Here is a 15,932-nt window from a genome sequence, read left to right on the forward strand (position 1 = left end):
GACCTGACATGCAACCTAGTCATGTTCCCTGACTGGCTGACATATCCATCTTATTAGCTTTGTGCATTTCCTGTTTCTTTCCTCTCAGTATGGATGGACTGACAGCAGAGGACACATGGAGTAGCCTTCAACTATAGTAGGAAGTATAGATGTCTCCTGCTGTATGACAAATTGCCACAAACTTAGCAACTCGAAACAACACAGATCTATGATCTCACAGTTTCTGTCGGTCAGGAGTCCAGTTATAGGTTAGTGGAGTTCTTTATTCAGGGTCTCACCAGGCTGAAATCAAAGTGTCAGCCAGGGCCACCATTTCATCTGAGGACCTGGGTCCTCTTCCAGGCTCATTGGTGGTTGGCAGGATTCAGTTCCTTGTGGTTGTTATGACTCCTGTCCCTGTTTTCTTGCTAGCCATCAACCAGAAACCCCTATTAGCTCCTCAGTGCGATCTGCAGTCCCTGTCATGTGCCCCCGTAGACAGATCAAAGTGTGGCAAGTTGATTTCTTCCAGGCCAGCAGGAGCACATCTCTTTGACTTCTTCCGTCTCTGACCTTATAAGGACTTTCACTGATTGGGTCAGACCTATCAAGATGATATTCATTTTGATGAAGTCAACTGATTAGAAATCTTAACCACATCTGCAAACATCCCCTTTGCCATGTCAACACAACATAATCACAGGAGTAAGATCTCATTATAGTCACACATCTCGCTCCCAGTCAAGGGAAAGGGGCTATCCAAGGGTGTGGGCCATTGAGTTCATCTTAGAATGCTCTCTGCCACAAAGGGCTTAGGTTAGACTTCAAGACCTTCTGGGCCAACATTCAGGGCTCTTCAGGACTGGGACTCTAAGAGGTGAAATTTGATATTTTGGAAGGAAGACGATTAGCTATCCACTGGACTGACTCCAGGGGCCATTGTGAGGTTGCTTTCAGCCTGTTTAAGAGGTCAGTGGCGTTTGTGAGTGACCCTATTGTCTACAAAATAAGAAAGAACAAGTGTTGTCACGAAACTACTCTGTTTATCAGTGCCCAAAAGATGGCAGCAAAGAGCAGCACTTTGCCAGGCCGAAGCTCCCCCGGGTCACCCTTCCGAAATCAGCCAGTTTTCCAGACTTCCTTTTTTTGTTTTCTGTGGTCAGGCAGGAACTCAAGTTCATAACAATGTGTCAATTTTTCTAGGCTAATCGTGATGAAGGAGATGGTGTGGACAAAGATCTAGCGGGTCAGGATGCCAAAGAGCTGTATGATGTAAGTGTGCAGACGTGCCGGTCTCGGCTACATCTTTTAAAATAGTTATTAGCATTATTTTCAACAAGTGTTCCTTCATTTCATGCAAATGAGAGTTACTCAGGAAATACGTATTATCTTTAAAATATTTCTCATATATGCAGTCTTCGGGAAACCTGAAAGAATTATTCTTATTTTTATACTCTGGGGTTAACCACTTCAGATCCAGCCTGGAATTAGGAAGGTTATAAATAATATAAATCAACATGTGAAGTATACTCACGGGTTAGAAGTTAAAATGTTCAGTCAGTCAATCTGGCCCCTATTCAGTGCATATTTTATAATTTCCTGTACGTGAGGTCTGGTCCCAATGCTGTTTATTCAGTCTTTCTACAAAAGGCTTTTACACAATGTTTGTATTCGACCCACAAGGCGGGGGAAGGCCGCTGGGGCACTGATGAACTTGCCTTCAATGAAGTCCTGGCCAAGAGGAGCTACAAACAGTTACGAGCCACCTTTCAAGCCTATCAAGTTGTGAGTAATCAAGTACCAGGGCAAAGAGTTCACCCTGAAACTGAGTCTTAAGTTGTTTCCAAAAGAAGCTGTGATCTGGGATATGGAACTGGGGGTGGGGGTTGGGGGGAGTGGTGTTTTACAACAGTGGTTCTCAATCAGGGGTCATTTTGCACCACCCACCAAGGGATATTTGATAATGTCTGGAAACATTCCAGGGTGTCACATTGTGTGCTGATGGCACCTCAGGGGTCGAGGCCAGGATGCTGCTAAACATCTTAAGATACACAGGACAGTCCCCATAACAAAGAATCATCCAGCTGCAAATGTGGTGCCCAGGTTGGGAAGCGCTGCTTTATGCCAGGGGCTAGGAAAGCAGACAGGTGTCAAGTTCAGGAGCAAAGCCCCAGAATTGAAGCATCCTGGTTCTACCACTGGCTAGCCTCTCCATCCTCTTTTGTGAAACAGGAACCATGATCGTCTCCATTACACCCTCAGAAGCTTATTTTATGAGCTAAATAAGACAAACATGAAAGGCCCAGGACAGCACCTGGTATGCGGTAAGCGTACAAACATCCACTGTTAGTACCATTCTGATTCACAGTGCTTACCACTCCCAAGATGGATGTGATATACCTCAGAGATACGCTCCTGAAAAGACGTGTATAAATTACTCTTATACAATCTTTTTTTTTTTTTTTAATCTAATGACAATTTTAAGCCAACAAGGTGAGTTAGCTATTTCAAGGCACTTAATGGTGAGTCCTTCCCTGAAACCAGTCTTTAATTGCAAAAAGCCTTTTAGGGAGTATCATATTTTTTCTTTTTTTTTTTTTTTTTTTTTTTTGGTCTCCTATTTTATATTTGTAGAGGGTTTTAACTATTCAAAGCACTTCTGTGCCATGTATCTCATTTCAATTTCACAACAATACCGTAACTATAATGTAAGCTGAACAGCCATTGTTCCCCGCAACTGCTGGACAAGGGAAGTCTGTTGTGAGGAAAGAGCCATCTGTAACTTATCAGGACCACACAGCAAGTCGGTAGCAGAAAGTGGATGAGAACACCAAGATTCCCCAGCCTGAGCTCCCACCTCGGCTGGAGCTGGCCGCTCCTCACTCAAAATAGTGTTTCCTATGTGTTGCCAGCAGATGAAAAGACAATAAAGCTTTGGAATTTTATCATCACTGTATACATAAGCCTTGAAGGGCCTCTGCTTTCAAATCGTGCCCAGAGTCATGATCAAAGGCAGCTGACCCTGCACTGCCCGGGCCTCTGTGCCCAGAGCTGTGTAGATGGAGCTGAAAAACTTCACTACGACCTAGACCTTCTAGGGGCCGTGGATGGAGGCTTCAAGGATGGCTGTCATTACTGACGACTCAAAATACACACATACATGTGAACGTGTGTGTGTATGTGAACTACTGACTACCTCTACTCTCTAGACTAATCGTTCTCAAAATTAATCCTGTAACAGCAGCATCAAAATCACTTGAAACTTTGTTAAAAATGAGAATTCTCAGTCCCCACCCTGGACCTACTGAGGCAGATTCTCTGGGGTTGGGGACCTATGCTCTGCGTTTTAACAAATTTCCAGATTCTGATGCAGGTTAATGTTTAAGAAGTCTGCTCTAGGCTACTAGCTGTATGACCTTGAGTAAGTTATTAAGGGGCCTGTGCTTCAGGCTCCTCAACCATAAGCAGGGATGATCATAGTACCCGCTTCACTGGGTTAGTAACAATTAAAGTGAATTTACAGACGTAAAGCACTTAGTCTCCGGCAGCAACAGGCGCTCATGTGAGGTCCCTGGAGCATGTTGTGAGGATTAGGTTATCCTGGTATAGAGCTGAGTTGTCATTTCTGGCACCAGAACTCAGGGTTTTGCCCTTTGTCTGACCTCTCGGACTGAGTCTTAAGTGCTGATGCTCTCAGAAATCCCAGCCCAAGCAACAGAGGTTACCCAACTCTCCTGCATCATGGCCCCCCGTCTACCACATAGGCAAGGTATACAGTTACAAAACCCAGGTAAGTTCCCCAAACGGGGCTCATTATAAATTGTGGGTGCACACACGCGCAGCCCAGGCTCATTGCCCCCCCCCCCCCGCCGTGCCCTCATTATTTCTCCCCTCCCCTTTAGGAGTTCCTAAGCCCACTGCTGAGTCTGCAGCCCTTTCTCCGCTGTAGCCAAAGCCAGTGTACAGGGTTCTGCTGTGGGCATGCCATCAACTGGGGGGGATTGGTTTTAATCCCCTATTTTTCTAATAATCTCCCTACCTGGTTAACGAGAAGCCTTCGAGGCTTGTCTGAAATTCACCCTAGCAATGTGGTTTTTGTACCGAAATCAGAAAGCCTGGTTGTGTGCAGGAGCCTCCTAAGAATTTAGTATTCCAGGAAGCAAAAAGTGTGCCATTTGCAAAGGAGGGTCACAATTACTTGGAGCCAATCAATTGGTTTTCATTTGTGTTCCATGGAGCCCCTGGAGGTGACTTAGTGGCTACCTGGAGGGGGATGGGGCAGGAGGTAGGTAGAGAAGAGAGAGCATGCCTTCTCATTGCATTGTGTGAATAGTGCCCCCTGGAGTTGTGCAAAGAAGAGACCCTGTGAGGGCAGAAACCGGGCACTGCTGCCTCGGGCTGGCATAAGGCACCCGCCTCCTGCCTCCCCAGAACAGCTCTGCTTTTCTGCTTTTATCTGTTGTGTAGGCTAAACTGCTACAGAAAATTGAAAAGCACTCTCTGGCCCAGTCTCAACGACAGAAACAGACAGCGTTTTAATGTAAGGAATTTTTTCAGTAAACACAGCGCTGCATGAATACAGTGCTCTCTTGAAGTGCACTGTCTACAGAACAAGAACCCTGTGTTATGGGAAAGGGCTACCAGTCCCTTCTGAAATCCCAGCTCCCACAGCAAACCCCCCAAAAAGCCGGGAACAGCTAAGGGAAGGACAGGACTGAGAGCCCCCCAACCCAGTCTGCTTCTAATGCATTACACACCCCAGACCCCTAGATGTGCAACGCGTGATGAGATCAAGCAGCAGGGATCCGTGAGACCCAGACCCCACTCCCCGTCATCTATTGTGCCTGCACCACAAAGAATGTTCTGTTTACCTTTGTTTTCAGAATCAACCACATAAACTCCACTGACGTGGCCTCGAGGGCCCCAATCGTTTGCTGAATCACAACTGTGTCATATCTTCCCTCTAAAGATAATTTCTAAGGAAGACGTGTTGCTATTTCTAATGCTTAGAGACATTTCCCGACCCCGACCAAAAGTTCTCCTTTCTCTGCTTTGTCCCGAGTGTGGCCCAGGCAGTCCTTGTGCTCAGTGTAGTCATACTTTGCTCTGAACTTCAGCTTCTGTAAATATTTGGAAAGAAAGCTAATGAGCAATGCTGTGCAGAGCGATAGGCAAGCTGGTGGTGAACACAGGACCATTGGGAATCACCCCAGAATGAAGGCACATTCTGATGTGGTCAGCCCCCCGCGTCCAGCCCATGCAGCCCGACTCTATCGGCAGCGTTAGACCAAGTTCTTACCATGCGTTTCACAGCCTCTACCTACTTCACCCAAACGGTAGGAGACAGAGTCCCAGTCCCAGGACAAAGAGGACAAGGAAGGTGTGGATAAGATGATTACCACTGTAGCCTCCTAGAAAATTAGAAATGGAAAGAATTTTAAAACACATAGGAAACTCAGTATTATTTATAAACATAAAGAATTACTGAGCCCTGGCTGGTGTGGCTCAGTGGCTTGAGTGCCGGTGTGCAAAACAAAGGGTCATGGGTTCAATTCCCAGTCAGGGCACATGCCTGCATTGCAGGCCAGGTCCCCAGTTGGGGGTGTGTGAGAGGCAATTACACATTGATGTTTCTCTCTCTCTCTTTCTCCCTCCCTTCCCCGCTTTCTAAAAATTAAAAAATATATAATTATAATTAAAAAGTATTGATACAGCATATGTTCATTGTTCTTCCATTCCCTGATTTTACAGAAGAGGAAACTGAGGCTCAGGATGTGGCCCTGACTGGGGTCAAATCCATTAGGGGTCAAATCTGAACTAACTCTTCATCCATGGGAGCCCCCTCTCAAATGCCAGGAGGCCAGATAGGAGTTCCTTAAGGCTGTGTGGCCAAATCTGGGAGAGTTTAGTGCTTTAAAAAAAAAGATTTACTTATTTATTTTTAGAGAGAGGGTAAGGGAGAGAGAAAGAGAGGGAGAAAAACATCAGTGTAAAAGAGAAACACTGACTGATTGCCTCTCATATGTACCCCAACCAGGGAGTGAACCTGCAACCCAGGCACATGCCCTGACTGGAAGTCGAACCCACAATCTTTCACTTTGCAGGACAACACCCAACCTACTGAGTCACACCAATCAGGACAAGCTTAGTGCTTTTTGTGGAGGAAGAACCCCAAGTGCACCAAAAGCAAAACCTGGACTAACTGATGGAATTTGTCCCTCCAGCTCATCGGTAAAGACATCGAAGAGGCCATTGAAGCAGAAACATCGGGAGACCTGCAGAAGGCCTACTTAACTCTCGGTAAAGTAGAGCCAGGAGGGCCCCTGACTCAGGTTGGGCTGCCTGGAGACAGACTCAGAGATGGAGGTTTGTGTGTAGGAAGCTTTCACAGAATAGTTTTGGGAATGACACATCCCAGCAGCCCTGTTGCAGTTGCAACAGGGGCTTTGCTAGTCCCCAAGGAGTCCTGAAGCTGGTTGCCCAGAGTGCAAAAGGGGGCCAGGTCTTTGCACCCCATGTCAAGCAGCCGGCTGGTTGCAACCCTGGGGCATTTGCAGCCTTGGGTAAGACTCTCTCTCCTTGGAGGACAATTCCTGGGATGGGACTCAGTTGTACGCCGCCAGCAGGCAGTACTTTTTCCTGAAGGAGTCATCTGGGGTACATACCATGGCATTCACTACAGTCTCACTGAGACTACAGGTCTCTGAGAAAACCTGTCAATGGCCTAGGACCATTGTCCAGTCTCAGGGAGCAGTACGAAGTTCATGACACACACTCCAAAGTCCCCAGGTTCTGGATTCATGAACAAGTTTCTGCACAGCCCTGATGGCTCGAGGGTGTCTTTTTCCATTTTGGTTCCCATCAACACTTGGAATGAATGAGGTCTATTTAGAAAGAGATGGGAGGGAGACCAGATCTGGACCGTGCCAAGCAAGCACCAGGACCTTCTCTCCAGGTGTAGCCCAGGGGCAGGAAATAGCAGAGGGACAGATGGGCATGGCGCTGTGTCTGGCAGGCTTCGTTTCGTTTTTGCAAGCCCTGGAATGAAAGCGTTGTCCATGGCACCCTCCCAAATGGCACAGAAGGTGGAGAGGTGCATCCCCAGAAGAAGAGGAGGGACCGAAAAAGCAGCCCTAGAAGTTAAAAAATGTGCTCAAACTGCCAAACCTTTTCTTTTCCTTTTCTTTCTTCCTTTCTTCCTTCCTTTCTTTCTTTCTTTCTTTCTTTCTTTTTTTCTTTCTTTCTTTCTTTCTTTCTTTCTTTCTTTCTTTCTTTCTTCTTTCTTTGTTTCTTTCTTCCTTCCTTCCTTCCTTTCTTTCTTTCTTTCTTTCTTTCTTTCTTTCTTTCTTTTTCTTTCTTTCTTCTTTCTTTGTTTCTTTCTTTTTCTTTCTTTCTTCTTTCCTTTTCTTTCTTTCTTCTTTCTTTGTTTCTTTCTTTCTTTTTCTTTCTTTCTTTCTTTCTTTTGGAATAATGTCAGCAATTGATTTTTTTTAACCATCCTCACTTTGCATTTAAGTTAGCAGGACCTCTGTTGTGATGTACAGAGACCTAAAATCCCAGACCCACACCGAACACAGACACATGGTCCACTGTCCTTCGGGAGTAAAGAAAAGTATCTTAGGTAAATGGAGAGATTTCCTCTTGATCCAACTCGGAGGCTCCAAACCCTCCCTGTGCTCACAGCACAGGGCATCGGGAAAACACTGGAGTTCTGTCAAAGGAGTAATGTTAATCTTTATTAATATTAATGATGAATGGTAATAAAACTATTCAATTCTTTAGCACTTACTTAGCACGTGCCTGGGCCAGGGGTCATGCCGGTTGTGGGAATCAGAGGTAAACAGGTCCAGTTTCTGCTCTTTGGAGGCTTAAAGCCCACGACAGATACACACAAGTAACAGAGAAGGCTGCAGTAATGATAAAAACAAAAGCAGCCTGAGCAAGGAGGGCCCGGAGGAAGGAGACCATAAAATGCAGGACTTAGCTACACCCCAGTGGTAGCAAACATAAAAGCAATAAGAAAAGACCCGGAGAATAAACCACACAGATAGCAGACATGACTTCATGACGACATTTTCTAGACAGTCCCCCACCCCCATACTCCCACCAACCTCATAAAGATGCCAGTTTATGGCTAAAATCCAGGAGGAGGGGCTAGGAGACCAAATGACCACCACCTCTTGCAACCTCTGGAACAATATTCTCAGAGTGGGGTGCCCAGGCCCCCTGCATCGGCCTTGCCTGTGGGGAGGTGTGTGACATACAGTTTCTGAGCCCTCCTGCAGATTCCCCACTCAGAACTTCCAAAGATGGAGCCTGGAAGCCACACTTTCACGGGATCCCCAGGGGGCCGTCTCCTGCTCCCTGGAGTTGGGGAACCCTGCTCTGGAGTAAGCAGGAGCAGGAGACAGCACAGCAGCCAGCAGCCCAGCCTTTGTCTCCCCACCTTTGTTCCCATACCTTCCCCAGCAAGCCCCATGCAAACGTCTGAGGGGGTTTCTGCCGCTGCGAAGGACAGAGGTTGTTCCCCAGGCACAGGCTGTATACAGAAGGAAAGCTGAGACTTTTCTCCCCAAACTCTCAGGAAGAAGCAATGCCAGGGGAGAGGTCACCTACGGAGGGACAGAGCACACCGACGTTAGGCAGACAGACATGTCAGCACAGGAGAGGGTCTGCAGGAAAGCAGGGTGAGGTCACTAGCTCAGAATGTTTGGGGATCACAGTGAGCCTCAAATATGCTACTCCCCAAATTGACACCTTCCTCCCACAATCACCAGCAATCCAGCAGCTCTTGGATGGTCCTCAGGCTACAGAGGCCAGACACCTGGGTCTGGGTTTTTCTTTTTCATTGACATTCTGATGGCTGACACATTCCTACAAAAGGAGACCCCCAACTTAGACTCTGCTCCTCCAGTTCTACTCCTCTCCCTTCCTCATAAGTGTCCATCATGTGAGCAATGAAGTAGAAAACAAGAGTTTCCATTCAGGACATATTAAAGCTGTGCATTACATGCTTATGCTGAAGTTATCGCTTGTTATTAATCACTAGCATAAAAAATGTGAAGTGTTCTAGGCAAATGTGAACCACCTAAAGAGTAAAGGGTTTGTTTCCTCCAAAATGTTTGTCAGTATGGACCCATGTGAGCTTGGGAGGAGGGGGCAGGGAATGACTGATCTCCCAGAGATGTACCCTGTCTCCTGCTTGGTGAGCCAAAATCATGCTTCATTAATCTGTGGATCGGATCAAAGCTGGCAAGCCAGGGAGGGCCAGAACAGAGCAGCGAGCAGCATCCCAGGGAGGCGATCTGTAGGCGGGGTCCAGCCTTTCTTCAAGCCCACATCTCAGATTGCAAACTAATGGGTCAGCGGGGGACTTGGAGAAGATCCAGAGATGAGACTCACAAAACAAAGCCAGTGAGGAAAAACAGAGGGAAGGAAGGTTGCTCAGCACAGGAAAGCAGGCCGCAGGCCAACCGAGGGAGCCTCCAAGATGGCGAAGTTGCTGGCCCATCTGTTTCCTCTCCGGACCCGACGCCAACATCGGAGATGTCATTTAGATATGAAAAGTGACTTCTGCTGCAGAGAAGCATGAACTTTGTGGGGGGAGCCTGAGGGCGGCCAGGTGTTCCTCCACCTCCTAAGGGTCTACAGGGAAGAGGATGGGTTCTTATTTGTTGGAAGGGGATTTGACTTCGTTCTGGTTGAAGACTCCAGGTGCCCTGACCTGGGGAATCTTCCAAATCCCATTGCACAACCGTAGGAAGTTCACTCCTTTCAAATATCTGCTTCTCTACCCAGTCATCTCCGAGGGTGGCCAGGTGACACTCTGGGCCATCTCTGTTCCTTTGAGGGTCTCCATGTTACTCCACAAAATGTGACCACTCACATTCTCTTTTCCCTCCCCCGCCCAGTGAGGTGCGCCCAGGACCAGGCAGGCTATTTTGCTGACCGTCTGTACCAGTCCATGAAGGGTGTGGGGACCGATGAGGAGACGCTCATTCACATCCTTGTGACCAGAGCTCAGGTAAGACACACTCGACCCCGAAGTGGCAGGCTGCCACTTCTCTTTTTTGCCACCACAGGCGTCACCAGCAAATAGTTTTTACTAAGGGCCGATTTACAGAAAAAGTAAAACAAAGACATCCTTTGCCTTCCCAGATTTTGTGAAAGACCCTTTGTGCTGTGCTTCAACCTGTTTTTTTTTCTTTTTCTTTTCTTTTTTTTTTTTGTAAAACTACAATAATAACAGCCACTTTTAGTTTTGTCACCTGTGGCTCTGGAAAGCTGGTGGCAGTGTGCAGGGGGACCTGCGGGGGCCCTTCTGGGTGTCGCAGCTGGGCTCAGCTCCATTTTATGGAATACAAAACTGAGACACTGAAAACCTATCACCGGACTAGGTCACCCAGCAGCAGGGACAATGAGCAATTTCCTAAATCCTGAGTGAGGCCTTTATTTAATTGTGCAAAAGCACAGTTGTGCACAAGAAACACATCAGTGCAAGACAATGCTTCTTAACCTTTTAAAAATTACCAGTTGCCCACTAAGGAGCCTTTATGGATCCATTTTTTCCTTAATTGCCACCCCCCTTCCCTGTCAAGAAATGTTACCACCACAAATAGACTGTATATCTGTTTGTGTCCCGTTTTATACGTACTTCTACATGAAAAGACTGAGTTGTTTTTCTCTCTGTTAGAACTGATCGTTGCCCTGTTAGGAACGGTATTAGCTCCCGTTGAGAATGCATGGGTATAAGACAGAAACAAGGGGATGAGTAACCCAAAGCTTGGGAGGAGCTATGAAGATTCTTAGCAAATGCTTTGGAATATAGAGCCACACACAGAAGAAATGACAAGAAAAAGGGGGGGTGGGGGCATTTCAGCTGCCATAGGAGAAGCCTTGGAGAATGAAGGGCAACTGAGTACTTAAAAACCACAGACGTCTTCACTCAAAAAAAATTGTTAAATGAAGGGGGAAGGCTACCAACCCAAACCCTGGCCCACAGCTTTTGACAAATGATATTTAACATCTAACATTGTTGCTTTTAACTATAACTTAGCAACAAGACTGTTCTTTCATTTTTATTTCTATTCCTGGAATTTCTCCTCCCCCTCTTTCTCCTCCTCCTCCTCCACTCTTCTTATTTTTCTTTCTCTCTTCAAGTCTTTCTCCTCCCTCTTCCTCGCCTCTGGTCTCTCTGACCCCCTTCCTGCAGTCCTCATTCCCTCCTTTGTGGCTCCAGATCTCTCTCTTTCCCTTACCTCTCCAGGTCTCTGTCTTCTCCCTGTCTCTTAGAAAATCAACCCCCAACCAAAGTCTTGAGGTCAAAGGAGCAGGTTGGTGACACAGCAGGGCAGGGATTCTAAAAGACCCCAGGGAAACAGATGGGTCTGGAGGGCTCCTCAGGGTCCCACGTTCACTCCCAGGTGGGCCATGGAGTGTTTATGCCAAGATGCTCTGCCCATCTCTGTACTGACCACATGTCCTGGGTCCCGTCCACATGTGGACCATCTGCTCAGAATGCTCCAGGCCCAGCCAGATATCGTTGGCCAGAACCCTGAATCCACCAGAGCATCACGGTACAAGAACAGAGCCGCAGTGTGCCCCCCACATTGACCCCCCCACACCCTTCTGCCCCACTCACAGCCAAACAGTGCACAAGCCAGGGGAGAAGAGAGACAGCCCCCCGCCCCCGCCTGCTACAGTCTCTCTCCTGCTCAGCACCCACCTGGAACAACTCCCCACTCACCCACCTTCTCCTGTTCTCATCTTCCTCTCTCCTGTCAGCTCTCTAACAGGGGCAAGAGTAAAAAGAACAATAACTTGAACGATGGTTTGTAGGTCTGTCTAGAAAGCAAGAGAGAATTTAAATTTTTAAAAAATAATAAGAAAAAAAATTCCTGCTTCAGGACAATGCTGGGCTTCTTTTATGTGGCTCTCTATGTTCTATCTGGAATTTTATCTTTTTTCTACGGCAAGTGTTCTCTCCCTTCCTAAGTTGTAGGAGTCCTGAGGACAGAACAATCCTTTAATTTCTTTTTATTCTGAGTCCTCTCCCCACTTCTAGCAGCTAGGTTTTTCAAGCTTCCAATAAATCAGATTCAAAATAAATCCTACAAGTTGATATTGACTTGAATTTCATGAACGGGCACTACACCCTTGCTGATCAGGGTATAAGAAAAAAAAAACGATGCTTCATTTCAAATATCTGTGTTTTGTCCAGTCCTGCTACCTAAGAACGATTCAGGTTTTAAATAACTATAAAAAATTCAAAAGAAAGGTAATATTTTTCAACACACAAAAATCACATGAAATTCAAGTTTCAGTGCCCATCAGGTTTTCTTGGAACAAACACGCGCACACACTGACACCCCTGCAACCTTTGGGGAGCTGAGCTCAGCTTTCCTTTTCTCAGCCACGCAATAGGAAGAATAACAGTCGCTACCTCTACACGTTGTTTTGAGGCCTCAATGAGCACGTGAGAATAACATGCCGAGTATAGTGCCTGCCTGTCTGCATTTATGGTGAACATGCTACAAATATTGTCACCTCCATTGCTGTTGTGATCTCTCCTACAGGTGGACCTTCAGGGGATAAAAGCTAAGTTCCAAGAGAAGTATCAGAAGTCCCTCTGTGACATGGTTCGCTCGGACACCTCCGGAGACTTCCAGAAACTGCTGGTAGCCCTCTTACGCTGAACCAAGCCAGAGCAGTAGGAGCACAGGGAGGAACCGTCTTTGTCCGGAGACCCTTCCAAACCAGACTCTCAAACATGACTTCAGCCTGAAAATCCTTCAGGAGCTCTGGTTTATTTTCTTGGCAAGTTCAGCAGTGCAGTCAGGATCAGGATGTTTAAGCCAAAGACAGCGGCTACAAGATGCTTGGGAAGGTCACCCTTGCCTGCTGGCTTAGCAAGTATCTGGGCTGCCTCTTAACTTTTCCTTAGCATGGTAACTGAATGCTTGATAAGCACAAATAAAATCAGCAATTGATGGAAAAAAACTCTCCATTTGTAATAAAACATTTAGAAGGATATATATCACACAGGGGGTGTGTATGGTCTGGATAAAGATTAAATGGTTAACGTACAGGGAAGATAAGATTGACCAATTCATTAATTTTCCTTCTGTGTGTTCAATTTCAAAGCCTCAATGTTAATTAAACTTGCGGATTATGGCTCCATCAGCTGCTTTTCTAAAGACTGGTTTGATTAGTTTTGGCTCTTGTCCTAGAAATATATGACTTGTGAAATTCAAACATATTTGGGAAACACCAACAGTTCTGTTTATTAGTAATCACCAACAATAGTCATCAAAATCAGCAGCAAGGAAACAAAGGACTCACCTATGAGAAACATAACTAGAAGTAAAATCCACTAATCTGTTACCTGGTTGTAACGGTTTTTCTTGCTTCTGTAGGCATTTGACCCACTTCAGTCTTCCATCTGATATTCAAAGACAATTAGGCTGGGCACAATGCCAATAGGATCAAGGTCAATGGGCTGACTCTTAAATGGATTTGTTCCACGCTGATAGCATCTCTTTTCCAAGATGTTTGTCTCATAGCCACATGTTGCCAGACATAGAGGGATCTGTCAAGAGAACATGGACACTTTGGTCCAATAATTATAGCTATCACTCATTGGATGATTATTTGGGTCTGGCACTGCTAATAGCAGACTTTCATGTTTAATCTTCTTAACAGCCCTGTGAGGAACAATTACTCCCATTTATCAGTTGAGGAAACTGAGACATTAAGTAACCTGGGTAAATTCATTTGCAAGTGATAGAGTTGGGATTCAAATTCAGGGCTGGTTGAATCCAGAAATCATACAACTAACTGCCTTTCTTGGAAAAAAAACCACAAAGTTCGTGGTAATGGATCTGTATTCATTTGCCTGCTATATTCTCTACTATCTGCCAATCACTGCGCTGGGCTCTAAGGACACAAAAATAAGTAAAACACTGGCTATGCCTTGCGCAGTTCATTCCCAGGCCAGTAATAGAGATAGATGCCTCTATTCAGCAGAATGCTGTTAAGGGCATGAATACAGCCCTGTAAAGCTCTCTACCCATGAACAAGGAGAGGGAACAGGCAACTCTGCCTGGGGTAAATGGGGAACACTTCAAAGAGATACATTTGTGTGGGGTTTTGAAGAATGCATAGAAAGTCTCCAGAAAAACAAGGAAAGAAGGGCATGGGCAGAGGCTCAGAAGCGGAAAGGGAATGTGATGTGTTCAGGAAACAGTGACATCCATTCTCCTGGGCCATGGATGTGGTGAGTGGAAGGAGAGGGCCGGGGAGGCAGGTGAGGTAGTTGCCAAAGTATCTGCTTGAATCACATTAGCAACGGTTTTGCCTGCCAAGGATGGGCCTGGCCCTTTGGGCAATGGTGGCCACTGGAGTGTTTAAGGGAGGAACATTTGGGCCTTGGGAAATCACTTTGCTTTTGTAGTCAACGTACAGCAAATAGACCAAACTTTTAGTATAAGAACACATGTCATGGTGTGTCTTTCTAGTGGCTATAAAATGATGGTTAACAAATTAAGATGTTATATTCCCATTTGTGTTCTCAATAGACTGAGTAACGGGTCTCTGCCCCAGCAGTGTGGAGTCTGGCTTCTCCAACAGCAAGAGATAAATGCACAGGACGTCTCCAGGCTGCAAGCAGATTATGTCTCAGACCACATTACAGCTCATAAAAATGCCTCAGATAAGCTCCCCAAACTAGATAAGCCAAGAAATACGGGTGCTGTAACACCAGAAATGGTACTCAGCTCTCCGTATCAACAAGCGAGAGCTGCCGAGGCCCGTTGGTGCCACTGTAATGACTTGCATGACCAGGGCACAGGGCGCAGACCAGAATGCTGGGACACGGAGTCAGGAGACAGGAAAAAAGTGGCCAGGAGGCATTTTCCAAACTAATCTCTTTATTTGTTATTTTGTCTCATTTCTGTAACTTCTAATTTACAGAAAAGTTGTAATTATATCACAGAGAGTTCCCATATACCTCACTCTCAGTTTCCCATGTCACTAACATTAAGATGGTCCATTTGTCACAACTTATGAACTATGTTGGCAGATTATAATTGAGTAAAGCCCATACTTCATTCACAGTTCCTTAGTTTTCACCTAATGTTGTTTTTGGGTTCCAGGTTCCTATGAGAATATCACATTACCTTTAGTTGTTACATCTCTTTAGACTCCTCTAGACTGTGATAGTTCCTCAGACTTTTCCTTGTTTTTGAGGACCTGGGCAGGTATTTTGCGGAATGTCCTTCAATTTAGGTCTGTTTGATGTTTTTCTCATGGTTAGACTGAGGTTATGGAATGGGGAGGAAGATCACAGAGGTGAGGTGCCATTTCTATAACATGATACCATGCTGTCGATATGACCTATCACCGCTGACATTGATCACCTGGCTCAGGCCGTGTTTGTCAGGTGTCTGCCTCCACTGTACTCATTAAAAGGAAGTCACTGTGTGCCGCCCGCACTTCAGGGTTTGGGAGTTATGGTCTCTTTCTTTGAGTGGGGAATTTTACATAAATTATTTGGGGTTCTCCAGGCCCTGGCTGGTTTAGCTCAGTGGATTGAGCGTCGGCCTGCGAGCTAAGTGTCGCTGGTTCGATCTTCCAGTCAGGGTACATCAGAGAAGGAAAACTCTGACTCCAAAAAACCTCCGCTGCCTTGCGGCATACCTCTTCAGGGGAAAGGCTAAGGGAGTAAACCCCGACAGAAAATCCGGAGCCGGAGTCCCTAAGGCGGTTCGACGTTGTAGTCAACACCGGCAACTCCTGCGGCGCACCTGAAGCCAAGCTGTATTGACTCCATCTTTCCCTTGGACCCTTCAGCTGCGAAGAGAGGGGGGGTCTGCTGCATGGGCAACAGCAGACCCTCCATATCACCCTGCCCAGGCTCTGTAGCTTCAGCGTCATCGCAAGATGTCGATTCAACA

The 15,932-nt window shown here is 46.2% G+C and overlaps 1 protein-coding gene across 3 annotated transcripts in view; it reads left to right on the forward strand.

Annotated features, from left to right (window-relative positions):
• The window catches only part of ANXA13 (annexin A13), a 45,705-nt gene extending 32,544 nt beyond the window's left edge, over positions 1 to 13,161 (forward strand). For 2 of the 3 annotated variants that reach the window (XM_090283394.1, XM_090283393.1), the window contains 5 exons: positions 1,183 to 1,251; positions 1,663 to 1,764; positions 6,204 to 6,279; positions 9,891 to 10,003; positions 12,555 to 13,161. In XM_090283394.1, coding sequence (XP_090139520.1) covers positions 1,183 to 1,251; positions 1,663 to 1,764; positions 6,204 to 6,279; positions 9,891 to 10,003; positions 12,555 to 12,674 — 480 coding nt within the window. In that variant the 3' untranslated portion in view covers positions 12,675 to 13,161. The other variant, XM_090283395.1, reaches the window with a different exon arrangement.
• The last annotated feature ends 2,771 nt before the right edge of the window (positions 13,162 to 15,932 follow it).

This window comes from Furipterus horrens, unplaced genomic scaffold (assembly GCF_987537825.1).
Source record: "Furipterus horrens unplaced genomic scaffold, mFurHor1.1.pri manual_scaffold_7, whole genome shotgun sequence".
Lineage (NCBI taxonomy): Eukaryota > Metazoa > Chordata > Mammalia > Chiroptera > Furipteridae > Furipterus > Furipterus horrens.